The sequence below is a fragment of the Fistularia commersonii genome, chromosome 11, assembly GCF_037954325.1.
Source record: "Fistularia commersonii isolate RoL2024-O1a breed Wild chromosome 11, RoL_Fcom_v1.0, whole genome shotgun sequence".
Taxonomy (NCBI): Eukaryota; Metazoa; Chordata; class Actinopteri; order Syngnathiformes; family Fistulariidae; genus Fistularia; species Fistularia commersonii.
The window spans coordinates 16256654-16271260 of NC_141294.1; the positions used below are offsets into that span (position 1 = coordinate 16256654).

The 14607-nt window shown below is 49.7% G+C and overlaps 1 protein-coding gene across 2 annotated transcripts; it reads left to right on the top strand.

The window, feature by feature from the left end:
* Window positions 1-207: 207 nt before the first annotated feature.
* tmem245 (transmembrane protein 245) lies at window positions 208-13641 on the top strand. 2 transcript variants are annotated; one of them, XM_086155362.1, is made up of 18 exons: window positions 208-827; window positions 3121-3238; window positions 4171-4266; window positions 4352-4453; window positions 5269-5472; window positions 5541-5710; window positions 7785-7808; window positions 8863-8967; window positions 9035-9117; window positions 9191-9281; window positions 9375-9473; window positions 9555-9686; window positions 9768-9890; window positions 9976-10121; window positions 10199-10299; window positions 10410-10584; window positions 11818-12012; window positions 12094-13641. In XM_086155362.1, the coding sequence occupies exons 1-18, from the start codon at window positions 222-224 to the stop codon at window positions 12137-12139; spliced, it is 2616 nt and encodes an 871-aa protein (XP_086011488.1). In that variant the 5' UTR covers window positions 208-221; the 3' UTR covers window positions 12140-13641. The 2 variants fall into 2 exon arrangements, with proteins under 2 accessions (XP_086011488.1, XP_086011489.1); XM_086155363.1 differs by lacking the exon at window positions 7785-7808.
* The last annotated feature ends 966 nt before the right edge of the window (window positions 13642-14607 follow it).

Sequence of the window (14607 nt, forward strand, 5' to 3'; positions counted from 1 at the left end):
ATAACTTTTTTTACCCCCTCAAAAATGCATCCAAAGGGGCTCAGTAAAAAAAAAAAAAAAAAAAAAAAAAAAAAAAGAACTGACAGGACGCGGTTTCCGGTTCATATGAACCACCTGTATAAACTACATTACCCAGAATCCCAGCGGGCCTTGCGCACCGTTACGTCACATGTTTTGGTCGCTCACGCGCGTCCTCTTTCCGGGGGCGTAGTTGGGGAAACATGGCGGACGAGGAGGACGCGGTACCGCCGCCGCCGCACCAGACGCCCCCCGCGGCGGAGACGCCCCGCACGGCGCGGCCGGCGTCGGTGTCGTTCCCGGAGGGCGTCCCTCAGGCCGTCGGCATGGTGAGCCAGCTGCTCGGCCAGCCGCCGTCGCTCAAATTCGACCGGAACATCAAGCAGGCCTTCTACAACACCGGCGCCATGATCTTCGCGGCGATCTGCTGCGGCGCGGCGGTGCTGGTCTTCTTCATCCTGGAGGCCTTCCTGCGGCCGCTGCTCTGGGCCGTCCTCTGCGGGACCTTCCTTCACCCGTTCAAGCACTCGCTGGCTCGGCTCGGCCGCTCCTGGCTCCGCGGGCTCCAGGACTCGGGCACGCCGGTGCTGCTCGGCACGCTGCTGGTGCCGCTGCGGTGCCTCAACCACGGCGTGGAGGCGGTCGGGCGGCTGCTGCTGGAGCGGCTCCGCCTGCTGCTGGTGCTCGGAGCCGGCGTGCCGCTGCTCTACTCGCTGTGGCGGCTGTCGGGGGTCATCGGCATGCAGCTGGTCCTCGGATACGTGTGCGGGATCATCGGGGACGCGCTGGATTGCCTCCACGGCGCTTGGGTGAGTGGAGCGGGCGTTATGCCCGGGATACAGGCCCGCCGGGCGGGCGAGGCCCCCCGGAGGGTCCCCCCTCTCCACCCCCTGAGGGTTCACCTTAATAACATTGATCAAACCATATATCGATGAATTCTTCTTCTTCTTCTTCTTCTTTTTCTTCTTCTTCTTCTTGTTATTATTATCATTTTATTTTTGTTATTATTTTCTTCTTCTTCTTCTTCTTCTTTTTATTATTATTGTAAAATTTCTGGGGCGATTTTTATTATCACCATCATCATCTTCTCCATCTTATCCTTATTGTTATTATTATTTTTTCTTCTTTTTCATATTATTATTATAATTATTATTTTTAATATTTTTATTATTATATAATTTCTGGGGCGATTATTGCAATTATTAGATTAGAATGGGGACATTTGAAAATGTCCCCATTCTGAGACGGTTAAAGGCGCATTTTATTCTATTTTTTATCATTATTGGTGATGAGATGAGATTTACTTTAATGATCCTGTGCTTGGGAAGTTATTTCGCAGCAGCATGCAAGGACAAGACAAGTTTAAAATACATGTAAAAAATAACTAAAATAGATTAACTCAGAAGTGTAAAAGGAAAGTATAACCTAACAAAACGTGGCTCCATATTTGCCAATACACAGGAATAAATAATGAGCAAAGTGGCAATGTGAAGTGTAGTAACTGTTATTGTATTGGGTTACGACATGAGATAGGAAAGATTTCCTGTTTTTTTTTCCCGTTGGACAGCAGAGCTGCAACAGTCTGCTGGAGAAGCTGCTCCGCTGTCTATATAGTGTCCTCATTCTCTTATCTATATTTATCCTTGTTGTTGTCTGTGCGCCAAAATTGTCTCTTTTATTTATATTTATATTCATATTTATGTTATTCTTGCGCTGTTGTGATAAAATAATTTCCCCTATCAATATAAGAATAGAATAGGGACATTTTGGAACATCCCCATTGTGGGAGCATTAAATTCTCTTTTGTTTATTCTATTATTGTTATCATTATTATTGCAATAGAGCAGAAAAGAATGGTAAAATTTCCCCATTATGATGATTAAGAGTCCATTCTATTCTGTTATTATAAATTTCAAAAGCCACTCTATTATTATTATTATTTAAATTTTTATGATCATTGTTATCTTTATTTTATATATGTATATATATTTGATATGTTTAATGTTTAATGTGTCACACTCCTTAATTAATGCACGACAGTACAAATGTTTCTTTGAATATAGCGCCGTGTTAACGCTGCTTTCAGGCATCACAAAAATATAAAAATCCTCCACCCTTATCCGTGCAAAGTTTATATTTCTATTATATTGGCACATTTTCCAGGATACCTTACTTATCATTACATTTTTACTACCCACATCCACAACTGTTATTTCTATTACCTTTCCCTGCACAAGGCAGTTTTATGTTTTTTAATAGTTTGAATTCTATTTTCTTTTTCCTTTGTATCTATATCCTTTATTGCATGTTCTTTCTATTATTACTATTTTGCACACTTTTCTAGCCTGAAATGATTAATTTATGATGCTGGAGGTCGGGGTTTAATATATTGAATTAATATTTTATATTACCATATGTGTTTTCAGCTTCTTTGCTAAGATCAGATAAAATTTTATCAACCCGGAAGGAAATCGTTGTGCCGGGTGTCTCCAAAACTGAGTGATATTGCACATGGCAGTGAGTTAAAAAATACTTTGCAATATATAAAAATAATGAATAATGAATTGAATATAGCCTGTTCACAACCAGCACGCACACACTTCTAGTGAGTGACTGAGAAGGTGTGAGAAGTTGGTCCTCAAAAGTGAGGACCATAAGGCACGAATGTTTCTCGAACCCTAGGGCGGAGGTTTTTTTTTTGTTTTTTTTTGAAGAATTTAACCTGGAGATGGCGTGACGGGGACTTCCTGTCCTCATCACGCACAGACTGAACGGCGTCTGTCTTTGATTGAATAAAGCTCCGTCAGGAGGAACGCCTTTTCTCTGAATTCTGAATGGACTGTCTGTCTGGTCTAATGTCCTCCGGGCTTCCTCTCAGATGACATTAAGTCTTCCTTCTCCATCTGGGACGTTTGCAGACTGTTTATTACACGCAGCATCCGACAAATGGGGTTTCGTTCTGCGGGTTTATTCTCATATCCCGAGCCGGCGAGGACACACAACTGTCTTGAACGTCTGGTCCACAGGGTTCCTCCTACAGTCCAAAAACACGCCGGACGTTCATTTGAGACACTCTCCTTCTTCTTCTTCTGGTCCCCCCAGGTCTTCACGCTGGTTCTGGGCTACGTGCTGGCCGTCTGCTTCAAGTGGAGTCCGAGCACGGAGGGCGTCCTGCGGGCGGCGGCGCTGCCCGTCTGGGCCGTCCTGCTCTTCTACCTGGGTGAGCAGGACATCGGCTCGCAACTCGCACCTCTGTTTACCGCCGCGCCTTTTCACCTGCTGGGAGTCAGGCGGCGATCACGCGGAGTTCTGCTGTAAGGCGAGAACATGGAGGTATATTTAGATACCTCCAGATGAGGTGACCTTCAGGAGTGGGGGAGGGGGTTGCTCTTTCCCCAGGGACCTCCGTCCCCGGGGGCCGGAGCCCATTTGGAAAATCCTGAGCTGTGTTCCCGTTGCTAACGCTAACATGATCTAGCTTGGGCGCTTCGCCCATTCGCCCATGGCGGCAGAGCTTCAGCAGGAATTAGGAGGTTGGACGTCTTTGCCTGATGACACTTCGGCGCGCAGACAAGAGTTGGCGGGAATTGAACCAACAACTTTTGGATTGAAGGGGCGCCCAATATGTTGTCGGACGCAAATATCAGCGTATTCTTGAAATGTTGAAAAGTCACGTTGTACTCCACGCTAACGCCTTCTCCTTCTCCATGCTGGCACCTCCTGGTTCTCTAAGCCAGGGTTGGGCAAACTACGGCCCGCGGGCCAGATTCGGCCCGTTGGTCTTTTTAATCCGGCCCGCCAAAGATTGGTGCAGAATTCATACTTGACCTGAGTGATTGGATCGAGCTCAAACGGGAGATTATTTCGTTTTTGGAGCTACTTGAGAACATTTGGGAATTTTCCTGAGCTGTACGACACAGATTGACTTTGTGATTTTAGTCTTTACTGGGGACGTTCTGACACCCATGAATGAGCTGGACGTGAAGCTACAAGTGGAAAAAACTGTTTGTGCGTGAAATGCAAGCAAACGCCAGAGCCTTCAAAACCAAGTCGGTTTTATTTCCAAACAAAGAACGTTCAGACAAATGTCAGATGTAGCTGACACCTTGTCCAGGTCATGAAAGAAAAGTTAATACTTTCTTCACTCCATAGTGTCTCTGACCGGCTCCTGGAGGGCGCCGTTCTTCTTGGTGCTGGTGATTCTTCTCATCGTGGGCTCCCAAGAGAAGCCTCCGGCCCCCGGCAGAGGTGAGGACCTTCTGACCGTCGGCGCTCACGGTTGGCTGGCCTTGCCTGGTCTTGCTCAGCTCCCATTTTCTCCCCGCCGCCTCAGGAGAGCTGTCCGGACAGGTGCTGTCGTTCGCCGCTAATACCATCTACATGGCCATCTCCTGCAGCAACCTCCCCCTGAAGACCGAGCCCAGGGAGAACGCAGGTGAGGCCGGTCTCGGTCCTATGGTGAACTGGAGAATCTGGGTTTGCTCACATGGGACACAACTTGCACAACTAGTTCAAGGTGGAGGTGGGAGAACATCAGGGAGAAGCTCTGAGCCCCCTCATGGAGGTAGACAGGTCGACAGATGAGGCCAGACATGTATGCAGGGAACAGGTGGAGGAACATCTAGAGAGGTGAAGGTATGCTCTGGGATGGAGCCGGATGAATTGTGGAGATGATGAAGGTGGAGGAGTTTATGCACTGAAGGTCAACAGGCCAGAGCAACGGAGAGGGTGGAGAAGAAGTGGAGAAACGTGTGCAAGCAGGTTGGAACGGGTGGCGAAAAGTGTCAGGGGTGATGAAAGAGTATCAGAAGATGGAGTTGAGGAGAAGCCATGGTGTTCGGTTTGGAGACACTGAGAAGACAGGAGGTAGAACTGGAGGGAGCAGAGATGAAGATGTGGAGGTTACTCTTTTGGAGTGAGGAAGATGGAGAGGACCAGGAAGGAGTCCATCAGAGGGACAGCACATGGGAGATGTTTTGGACTGAGATGGTTTGGACATGGACAGAGGAGGGATGGAGAAGATCTGGGTAGAAGGATTCTGAGGTTGGAGTTGCCAGATAGGGGGAGGTTTATGGACGGAGAGGAAGAAGACAGGAGGTTAGATGGCGGCAGGTGATTGGCACAAAAATAAGACTTTTTTGAAGAAGGTCTAGAGTGATCTGTCGCGAATCTGACCTATAGCTTTTCTTCTTCAGTCCGCTCCTGGTTTGATGTGCATGACCTTCTTCCTCCATCTGCTCCCATGTCAAGATGGCGTGCAGCCAGAGGGCCACTTCCGGGTCACCCCTGGGTTCCCCCGGGGCTCCCGTTCGTTACCGGCCGGCCTCTTCCAGAAGGAGAAGAGCTCCCAGCGAGCCAGTGACATCTACTTCATCCTGCTGCTGTGGGCCATAGTCATGGTCCAGGTGTGGCTCAACCTGTGGATCCTCCAGCTGCTCCCCATCCCCGTGGCAGGTAAATCACCCGCGCAAATGCGAACACGTCCCCCCACTCCATCTTCTGACGCTATCGTGGCGCTCTAGTGTGGGTGCTGAAGAAGCTGGTGGTCCACTTCGGCCTGAAGAGCTTCGCGGAGCGGACGCTTGCCTCGTGGTGGACGGTGGTGGAGAAGTTCGGTCGCGAACGGGAGGAGGCCCTGCTGCCCGGACCAATCAAAGGCCTGGCCCAGTTCCTGTTGAGAATCGACACCAAGGTAGCATCTCAGTTCTGCCACCTGTTAGAAGATAGTTGCCACTGAAGAGCGCCCACTGTTCCTTTGTGTAGTATTTGGACAGAGAGTAGAAAAAGAAGCCGTTGCACTTCAGGTAAGGTGATAAGCAGAGGAAGGAAACAAAGGAAGTTCACTTGTTACATACCCCAGGTAAAGTAAGCAAGCATTTAGTTAAAGCAAATATGTCGGTACACTAAGTAAGTACGTTGGTCCAACGGGAAGGACAAGAAGTAGGTTGTTGAAGTAAAAGGAAAGGTGAAGGAAACAGATAAAGAGAATAATGCAGGTACTTGTCCTGCTTAGGTGAAGGAAGTAAGTAGGTGATATGGATTGGTAAAGACAGAGAAGTTGCTGGGCAACTTAAAGAAGTGCGGTCAGGTTTGATTTCTGTGGCGCCAAATCCCAGCCCAGCTGGCCGATAAAACTTTCCATGCAAAGAGCTCTGGACCACACTCTTTAAGATGATCTGCAGAAGCAGAGCAAGAACTTGGCGACGTCGGTGAGGAAACACTGTCTTATCCTTGGGCAGTAACCTTGGACAGATCCCAGCTCAGTGGGGGTGGCCTTCTGCCTCCACTGATCGTGGAGAAGGACAAGGAGATACATAGCAGGAGACAGAGGGGCTATGAGGGTCGACAAGCAGATTATCTGTTACTACTAACAGTTACGTGCTAATAGCTGACGTGACACAAAAATAGCTTTAATATTCATAATATGTAGATCAAGCCACTCCCCAGTGAGTGACCAATGAGAGAGCCCAGGGACTCTGGGGAAGATATGAGGTTACTGTCATGCACTGGTGAAAGGACGTGAGTGCAGAAAGGACAGCAAAGAGTTGTTTGCGCTGCTCCTTTCACATCGAGTCCCCGGCGAAAGGGCCGTCAACAAATCCGAAGGCAAACTAGTGTTCGGGCGGAATGAAACAAGGCTACTTGTTTACTCGGTACTCTGTGTACTCAAAGCTCTGCTGAAGAGTAAACAACCTTAGTTGACTTTTCAAGGACTCCAAAGAGGCCTAAAGATGCCCTGGAACCATGGCGCTGCTAGCCAAAAAGCCAGAGTTTCCCCTCCTTTAGGTTGAGGTGAGCATACGAGTCAGCCAGCTGAGTTCACCATCAGTCCGTGGCTGGGGATTTGTAGGTGACCGCTGAATTTAGACCAGAAAGCTGATATCTAATGTGGACATTTGGGAGTGAAGGGAACATGTACTTTGGACGGACAAGAAGAAGCTGTAGAAGACTCTCCAGAGCAGGTGTTGATCCCACAGATCTGAGTTTGGGAAACGCGTCCCCTGGTCAGCTTATCATTTTTGCCGTTCAACGTCTTGCATGGATCAGCCCTTCAGCTCGTCCGAAGCAGGATACTCAAAGGTTGAGGAGCGTTTTTCCAGAGAGAATTTGATCGAAAGCCTCCGTTGGAATTCGAGTACAGGAAGTCTTTACATTCGCTTCCTCTTAGCGATTAGGTGATGGAAGCAGCGCAGGTGACCCAGGACGGAGCCCTGGGGGGCACCGGTCTACTCAAACAAACGTAATCCTTCAACACCCTCCAGGCAGGAAGTGATGTGGCACGCAAACATTTTCCTTTGCCGACGTTCTCCGAGGGCTCCAGGGTGTGTGGGGAACGTGGTCGGCTCTTTCCTCCCTTCTACTCTGAATGTCTTCGTCTCGATGGTTGTGAGAATTCCGCCTGCGGCCAAAGAGTTTTACAGCACCTGCATTCGCCCGCTTCTTAAAGCAGTTCTACCGATTACTCTCCAGAACATTTTGGTGGTTCCTTTACATTCTCATCGGTTTCAACATTTAGCGGGTGAACGTGGGTGTTGGAACACCTTTGACACAAAGTGTAGGTTTCACAGTGATCTGCACCCCACGGTATGACCGCCCCGCCTTCCCTGCACCCCCTTTTCCTGCCGCACTTCACCAACCTCCCCCGGTGTTGCCTTCACCGCCCCAAGTACCCGGTCGGAGTTTGTCGCTCGGGTACCTGCGCCGACTGCCGCACGGATCTTTTCCGATAATAACCTTCGCGATGTCTCTCTGTCTCCTCCCCCAAGCTCTGGCATTGGCTTAACAATCAGGTAATGAGGAACAGAGCGCCGAGCGAGAGAGACCTGAAAACCTGTGTGTGTGTGTGTGTGTGTGTGAGAGAAGCGAAGAGGATTAACCTGTTGGTGTGTAGGCGTGTGGGAAGGCCTGATCTCACCTTGCCGTAGCCAAGCCGGCGCTTTTCCATCCACCGCTATCACCTTCTCATCCCGTCCACGTATGTCGTCCCGCTGCTGCTTCTGCTGCTTCTTCTGCTGCTTCTGCTCCCCCACCCCTGCTCTGTTGCCCCCCCACGCCCTTCGGGAAGCTACAGACCAGCTGCTGGACCACGGTCGCGCCTTCTCTTTAGCTTCCCCTTCCCACCCCGGCCCCTCATGGACATGCAGGTTTGGCTTGAGAGAGTGCTAGCTGCATGGTGGATGCAGGAGAGGGGGAGGAGAATCACTGGTCTCCTGGAGGGAGGTGATAGGCTCCGCCCCTTCCTGACCAGGATAAGCTATATAGATAATGGATGAATGAATGGATGAATGGACAAGCCAAGGTACTGCTTGACCCCCATGTGGCCAGTGGCTCCCTCCAGTGAACAAACATGCAGTGCCATGACGGTCCACTGGGGGACGCTAAGACCAAAAGCAGAGCGTTCCAGGGTGCACTGAACCCTCTGAAGACCTCTTTGAGGACGTAGATGTACGTTCTCAGGTGACTTTAGTTCAAACAGCCAGGAGGAATCCAAACACCTGGAAACCCAGTAGGCAAAGAGATGTTGACCGAGTAGAACATCGCTTAGAGCTATATGCTAACTTAACCGTCCCTGCATGCTGTAGCGTGTGTGTGTGTGTTTTTATGTAAACTAGCTTGCCATTGGTCCATGAAGTACTTCTAAAAGGTTGGAGGTTCTACATCCAAACGGCCTCTTCACACCGGGTTCTCCATGTGTGCCTTAACCCTCCTCCCCCTCAAGCCGTCACATCAGCACTGACCTTGTATGCTCCTTATAGCTCCTCCCCCTCACGCCGCCGCCCCTCGTGGCCCCGTCTTCGCCCCCCTGACCCTCCCTCCTCTTTGTATCCCTGGTCTCCCGCGCAGATGATCGTGTGGCTGGAACGATCGCTGGACAAGATCATCAGCATCTTCATCATCTTCCTGCTGGTGACGGGGACGCTGCTGATGGGCCTGTTGCTCACCGCCTTGGTATGCCCAACTAAAACGCCTTCTTGGCGACGAGGAGCACTTCGAAACCTCCGGTTTGTCCCCGCAGGTCCACCATGAGAGCGTGCACATCATCGACGTCACCAGCAACCTCATCAACGAGACCGTCTCCAACCACCCGGAGTGGGCCAAGTATGGACACCGGATCTCCAACATCTACGTCCTCCTTTGTTTCTCCTGACCCGGTGCCTTCTTCTCTGTCCAGTCTTCTTCCGGAAGCCCGCGTGGTCCAGAAGGCCCTGAATTCGGCGGCGACCAACGTCTACCAGCACGGGAGGGAGTGGATCACCCTCAAAGTCAGTAGGCCAGATCTTCTGTTGGTGCTTCTTGGGGCTCCTTCTCCAACATCCATGTCTGAGCCGCTTGCTGCCCTCTATTTTTCCACGTAGCTCCACAAGATGCTTGGTGAGAAGGGGAACCACACGGCCATGATCGAGAAGCAGGTCCTGGAGCTCTGGGACCGACTGTACCACTCCTGGTTCGTGAAGGTCAGTAGATGTTTGACTTTGTAGACATCTCAGAAAGTTCTCCAGTTCCACATGAAAAACCATATGGATTCTCCTCCTCAGAACACCACCCACTTCGGGCGCTATCGCGGCCAGAAGACGATGGGTCCCAGGCAGAACAGCTGGCTGGTGGACCTCCTGGACTGGAAGGACGTGGCCTCCTTCCTGCAGGAAAACATAGAGACCCTGTGGTCTGTAAGTGTTTGGACATCCAGCAGCATCTTCTGAGGATCAGCCATGATGATGATGATGATGATGATGATGATGTGAAACCAGATCCTGGAGTCCCTCTGGGTGGTGATGAGCAGGAACGTCGGCCTCCTCATCTCCACGACGACCACGCTCTTCACCGTGCTGTTCCACAGCGGCACCGCTCTGCTGAACTTTGCCCTCAGCCTGGTACGACCCAGTTCCTCAAAATGCCCCCCCCCCCCCGGACGTCCTGGCGGCTAAACGGCGCCGGCGTTCCCTGCTCTGTGTGCAGGTGATCTTCCTGACCACCCTGTTCTACCTGCTGAGCTCCAGTGGCGAAAACTACAAGCCCGTCAAGTGGGTGATCAGCCTGACCCCCCTCTCCCAGCCGGGACCTTCGTCCAACATCATCGGCCAGTCTGTAGAGGAGGCTATCAGGTAGTCACACACACACATTTAGGAGTGTGAAGGAGGCCAAGAATGCTCCTCCATCATCTCCGCCCTCGCTTCTGCAGAGGAGTGTTCGACGCCTCCCTGAAGATGGCCGGCTTCTATGGCCTCTACACCTGGCTCACCCACACCGTCTTCGGCATCAGCATCGTCTTCATCCCTTCCGGTGAGTCGCCGCGCCGACGCGCAGCAGAACATCTTCTCCGATGTTCCCGCCGTCCATCTCCTGAAGACGCCTCCCGCCTCCCCCCCCCCCCCCCCCCCCCCCCCCCGCAGCCCTGGCGGCCATCTTGGGGGCGGTGCCGTTCCTGGGGACGTACTGGGCGGCGGTGCCGGCCGTGTGCGACCTGTGGCTGGTGCAGGGCGAAGGCGTCAAGGCCACGCTGCTGCTCCTCTGCCACCTGCTGCCCACCTACTTCGTGGACACGGCCATCTACTCGGAGATCTCGGGGTACGGAGACATTACATCACCAAAGCGACTTACAAAAATTGCAAGTCAATAACCGAAGATCCAAAGTACCAGTGGTCGTTATTCAGAAGACGGGTGACTGAGTCAATGAGTGAATGAATGATCATTTACATTTACCGTATTTTCACGATTATAAGAAGCGCCGTACTGAAAGGCAGTTATGTGTGCCGTCATTGTATTTAACGCACACATAAGGCGCACCTGATTATAAGGCGCGGGTTTTATATACAATCCACGCCCACACTTACCCCATTAACGTTCTCATGGTGTCCTCTACTACGTCCGCCTTACAACAACAACGCACACACACAAGCATACAAGTGTGCGTATTTAAGAATAGAGCGGGAGCAAAACTGAGTTTGGTATTCACATTTTTTTTACCGGTAATCAATCAAACCCATGGAAGTCCTCATCCTCTGTTTCTGATTTGAACAGCTGCGCTAAATCTCCGTCAAACATGCCAGGTTTACTTTCTTCACTGTCAGAGTCACTTTCCGCACCGCGCAGCTCCTCGGAAATGATGCCGGCTTTTGCGAAAGCTGGAACAACAGTGCCGGCAGACACGTGAGCCTGAGCGTCGACAATCCGTTCGCTGCCTTCCACTCTTAGTGAAACCGTGGTCTCCAAGAAGACTTTTCGTACCCCGTCGTGCGTATCGCTACCATGCTGGTCACCGGGATGTCGAAAGTGAGCGTCACTTCGTCCATGTTAGCGATGCGGCTGGGCTGGATGTGTTTGTCGGCGATGTTTTCAGGGTTGTTCAAACCACGATGTTCTGCGTAACGCGCACACCCGTTCTTAAAATACAATCAACGCCCACACTTCCACCTTTAACGTTCTCATGGTGTTCTCTGCTACGTCCGCCTTACCATAACAACACACGCAGGGCGCACTGCACTATAGGGCGCGCCGCACATTTTGAAGAAAATCTAAGACTTTTATGCGCGCCTTTTAGTCGTGAAAATACGTTACATGTCATAGATATGAAGACCATTCACTCTCTGATTCCATGCAACCATTCATTCATTCACGTCATAGAAGTGTACAGGCATTCACCCTCTCATTCACACATTGTATGGGGACATACAACATTGCAGCGAATGGTGGCGCGGGAAAGTGAGCAACGTCTTCTGTATGTGGAGGAATCGACAACAGAGCTGATTTTGACCGGCTAATGTGAAATGATGCACAGTAGGCGTTTCCCGTTCCTCCCAGGGGGGGCCACCCGTACCTGACGGGCCTGGCGGTGGCGGGCGGCGTGTACTACCTGGGCCTGGAGGGGGCCATCATCGGCCCCATCCTGCTCTGCATCCTGGTGGTGGCTGCCAACATCTACAGCGCCATGCTGACCAGCCCCAACTCTGCCGCGCAGACGCCGGTGCAGGCCACCTGGCCGACGCACCCGATCAGGTCGGCGCGCCGGGAGACGTGGCGAGCGCGGGAGCGTGGGGGTGCGGACACTGATTTCGACCGGTTTGTTCTCCCCCTCAGGACCCTGGCGGACACCACCCCCTCTGTCCTGAAGAAGACCGAATAGGAGGAAGACCGGTGACTTGAACATCGGGCTTTACGAAGCCGAGACCCCGACGGAGCCGCGCCCCGTCCCGGCGCCCCAGTGCCTGAACGCCTTCTGCCGAGAGAAACGCCGCGGCTGTTTAGACGCCCCAGTATTCGTACGTGCTACCTCTCTCCTAATCAACCACGTGAAGCGTCTGTCTCCCAGGGGTTCGCTGTGTTTTTTTTTTCTTCTTCACGTCCTTCGTGCGGCGGCGGCGGCAGAACCGAGTCGACTCCGGATCTACGCACTTCACTCCTTGACCCATCTTCATCACGATTCCATTTTTTTTTTTTTGGTCAAAACTTACTCTGACGCTAAAGGCTGCGTTTTACGCATGTTTCTCCAAAGGGTGAGGGTTATTGTGGTTTTCTATGTAAGACACTTTTTTTTTCCATTTTTAAGCTAAAGATTATCATTTGTGTTTTGTGTGTGTGTATGTACGCAGGGGCCCGACCGATACGATTTAATTTTTATTGTTTTTTTTTTGTTATATGACAGATGGCAATACCAGTTCGGGGGAGGGGATGGGTGTTAAAAATAGACCCTTCCCATGTGAATTATGCAGATTTTCAAAGATATAACTATGCAAACGTGCCTTGAAGGCTTAATCAAAAAAGCCATTATATTTAATAATAGTTGACGATATCGTCCAATAGGAACAGGGTACACTGAGAAATCGGTGATCCATTGGCTCAGCTGTCGCTGACCTGCACAAATAAACGCTTGCATTAGCTTCCCCTGCTAGCATCAGAGGCTAACATAGCCTGGACCCGTATGGGGGAAAGGATGGTGGCCGCTAATTATTTTGACTCCAATCTCAAACTGAATCACCCAAAGCCGTGTTTCAGTATTAAATTTTCTTTATATAAAAAATGTTCACATAGCTGTGCTTATTATTGGTCCAACATGCTAATTTCAGGCCAGTATTGGTCCAGTGGTATCACAGTGATGAATCGGTCCGGCCCTGGTGGACATGCTAAAAATACTAAGCTCATCTTGCTGGTCTGACCTTTGTTTACAACCTTGAACTTATAAGAGCTTGATGCGTGTAACACTAGAACTTCATCGAGGTATGTGTTTTTATTTAGCTTCACTCCACTTGGTACGTAAGCAGCACTTTGTTCGACGGGGGCGTCAGTCGTATTTTGTCACTTAAAGCTTTAATAGACAAGTCGCGCAGGTTTAATTGTGTAAGTAAAGCGACACGTTGATCGTACCTGGCTACTGTGTTAGCTGCCTGAGAGTGTGTGTGTGTGTGTGTGTGTGTGTGTGTGTGTGTGTGTGTGTGTGTGTGTGTGTGTGTGTGTGTGTGTGTGTGTGTGTGTGTGCGTGTGCGTGTGTGTGCGTGTGCGCGTGGTGTTTGAACAAGCATGACGTTTGGTTAAACTGTTTCACTAAACCAAGGTAGATCTGGTTTTGCTACTGTGACGTTTTTAATACCTGGATATGCACTGATCCAATAAACCCCAAATGGAAGTCAATGTTTTGTTTTTAATGAGAAAATTTCCTTTTCCTTCAAGATAAAATGTTGCCACAGCAAACCTGCAGGGTAGGAAAGTGTGCAAATAGTAATTGTAGAAAGATTAAAAAAGTACAGGATATAGATACAACGTATACAATAAGATACAAATAGTTAAAATGAAACTATAATAAGTAAGGTGGCCCAAACAATGTATAAGTATAACATGAGTATAAATAATGCACAGATGAGAGAGGTAAGTACAGATGGAGGTAATGGGGTGGTGCAAAAAATGTTTTTAGTTAAGCCTGTAAGCAGCATCAGCACTTTGCTACATTCAAATACATGTTTGGATGTTTGTAGGGTTGTGTGTTGATTTAGGAGAGTGAAATAGAGTGCAAATATTAAACATGCTCAACAAAAAACACTTTAAATGACTGGTTTTGTTCAAAATGAATAGGATAGTTTTTTTTTTATGAAATTGTGAAATACTGGAGGTCTCCTTTCAGGAGCACCAGTTGATGCTCTAAAACCTATTTTATTAAATGTTTTTAGAGACATATTTAATGTGAAAAGCAGGGTTTGGGGGTCTTATTATACTTTTCAATAACTAAACTGCAGAGGGAGGTCTGAGCCAAGGGGTTTGTCCGGCGTTTGCACACCAGATGGCGCTGTTGAGTCGCCCCATTGTTTTTTGCATGAAACTGACGAGGAAGAGGACATCAGCCTACCTGTTAGAAGGAGCTTCACGGCAGAAGCAGACGGTAAAAGATGGAGAAGACGGCGCAGAGGTGGCAGTGTTGTTGACTTTTACGAAAGTCAGCTATAACTTCGAGGCGGATTCAAAACAGGAAGTTAGAGATGTTTGACTTCCGTGTCAGAAATAGCATCAAAGCTACAGGTGGCTAAAGAAGTGGGTAGCTGCTAATGCTAACGGAAGGTAGCGTTAGCTTCGGTTATATGAGGGGACAGATTTTCTTTGCAGTGA

Coding starts and splice junctions, on each gene's coding strand:
- tmem245 (XM_086155362.1), top strand. CDS start 222: ATGGCGGACGAGGAGGACGCGGTACCGCCGCCGCCGCACCAGACGCCC. Junction 9,474..9,554: donor ACCACTCCTGGTTCGTGAAG/GTCAGTAGATGT, acceptor TCTCCTCCTCAG/AACACCACCCACTTCGGGCG. Junction 12,013..12,093: donor TGGCCGACGCACCCGATCAG/GTCGGCGCGCCG, acceptor TCTCCCCCTCAG/GACCCTGGCGGACACCACCC.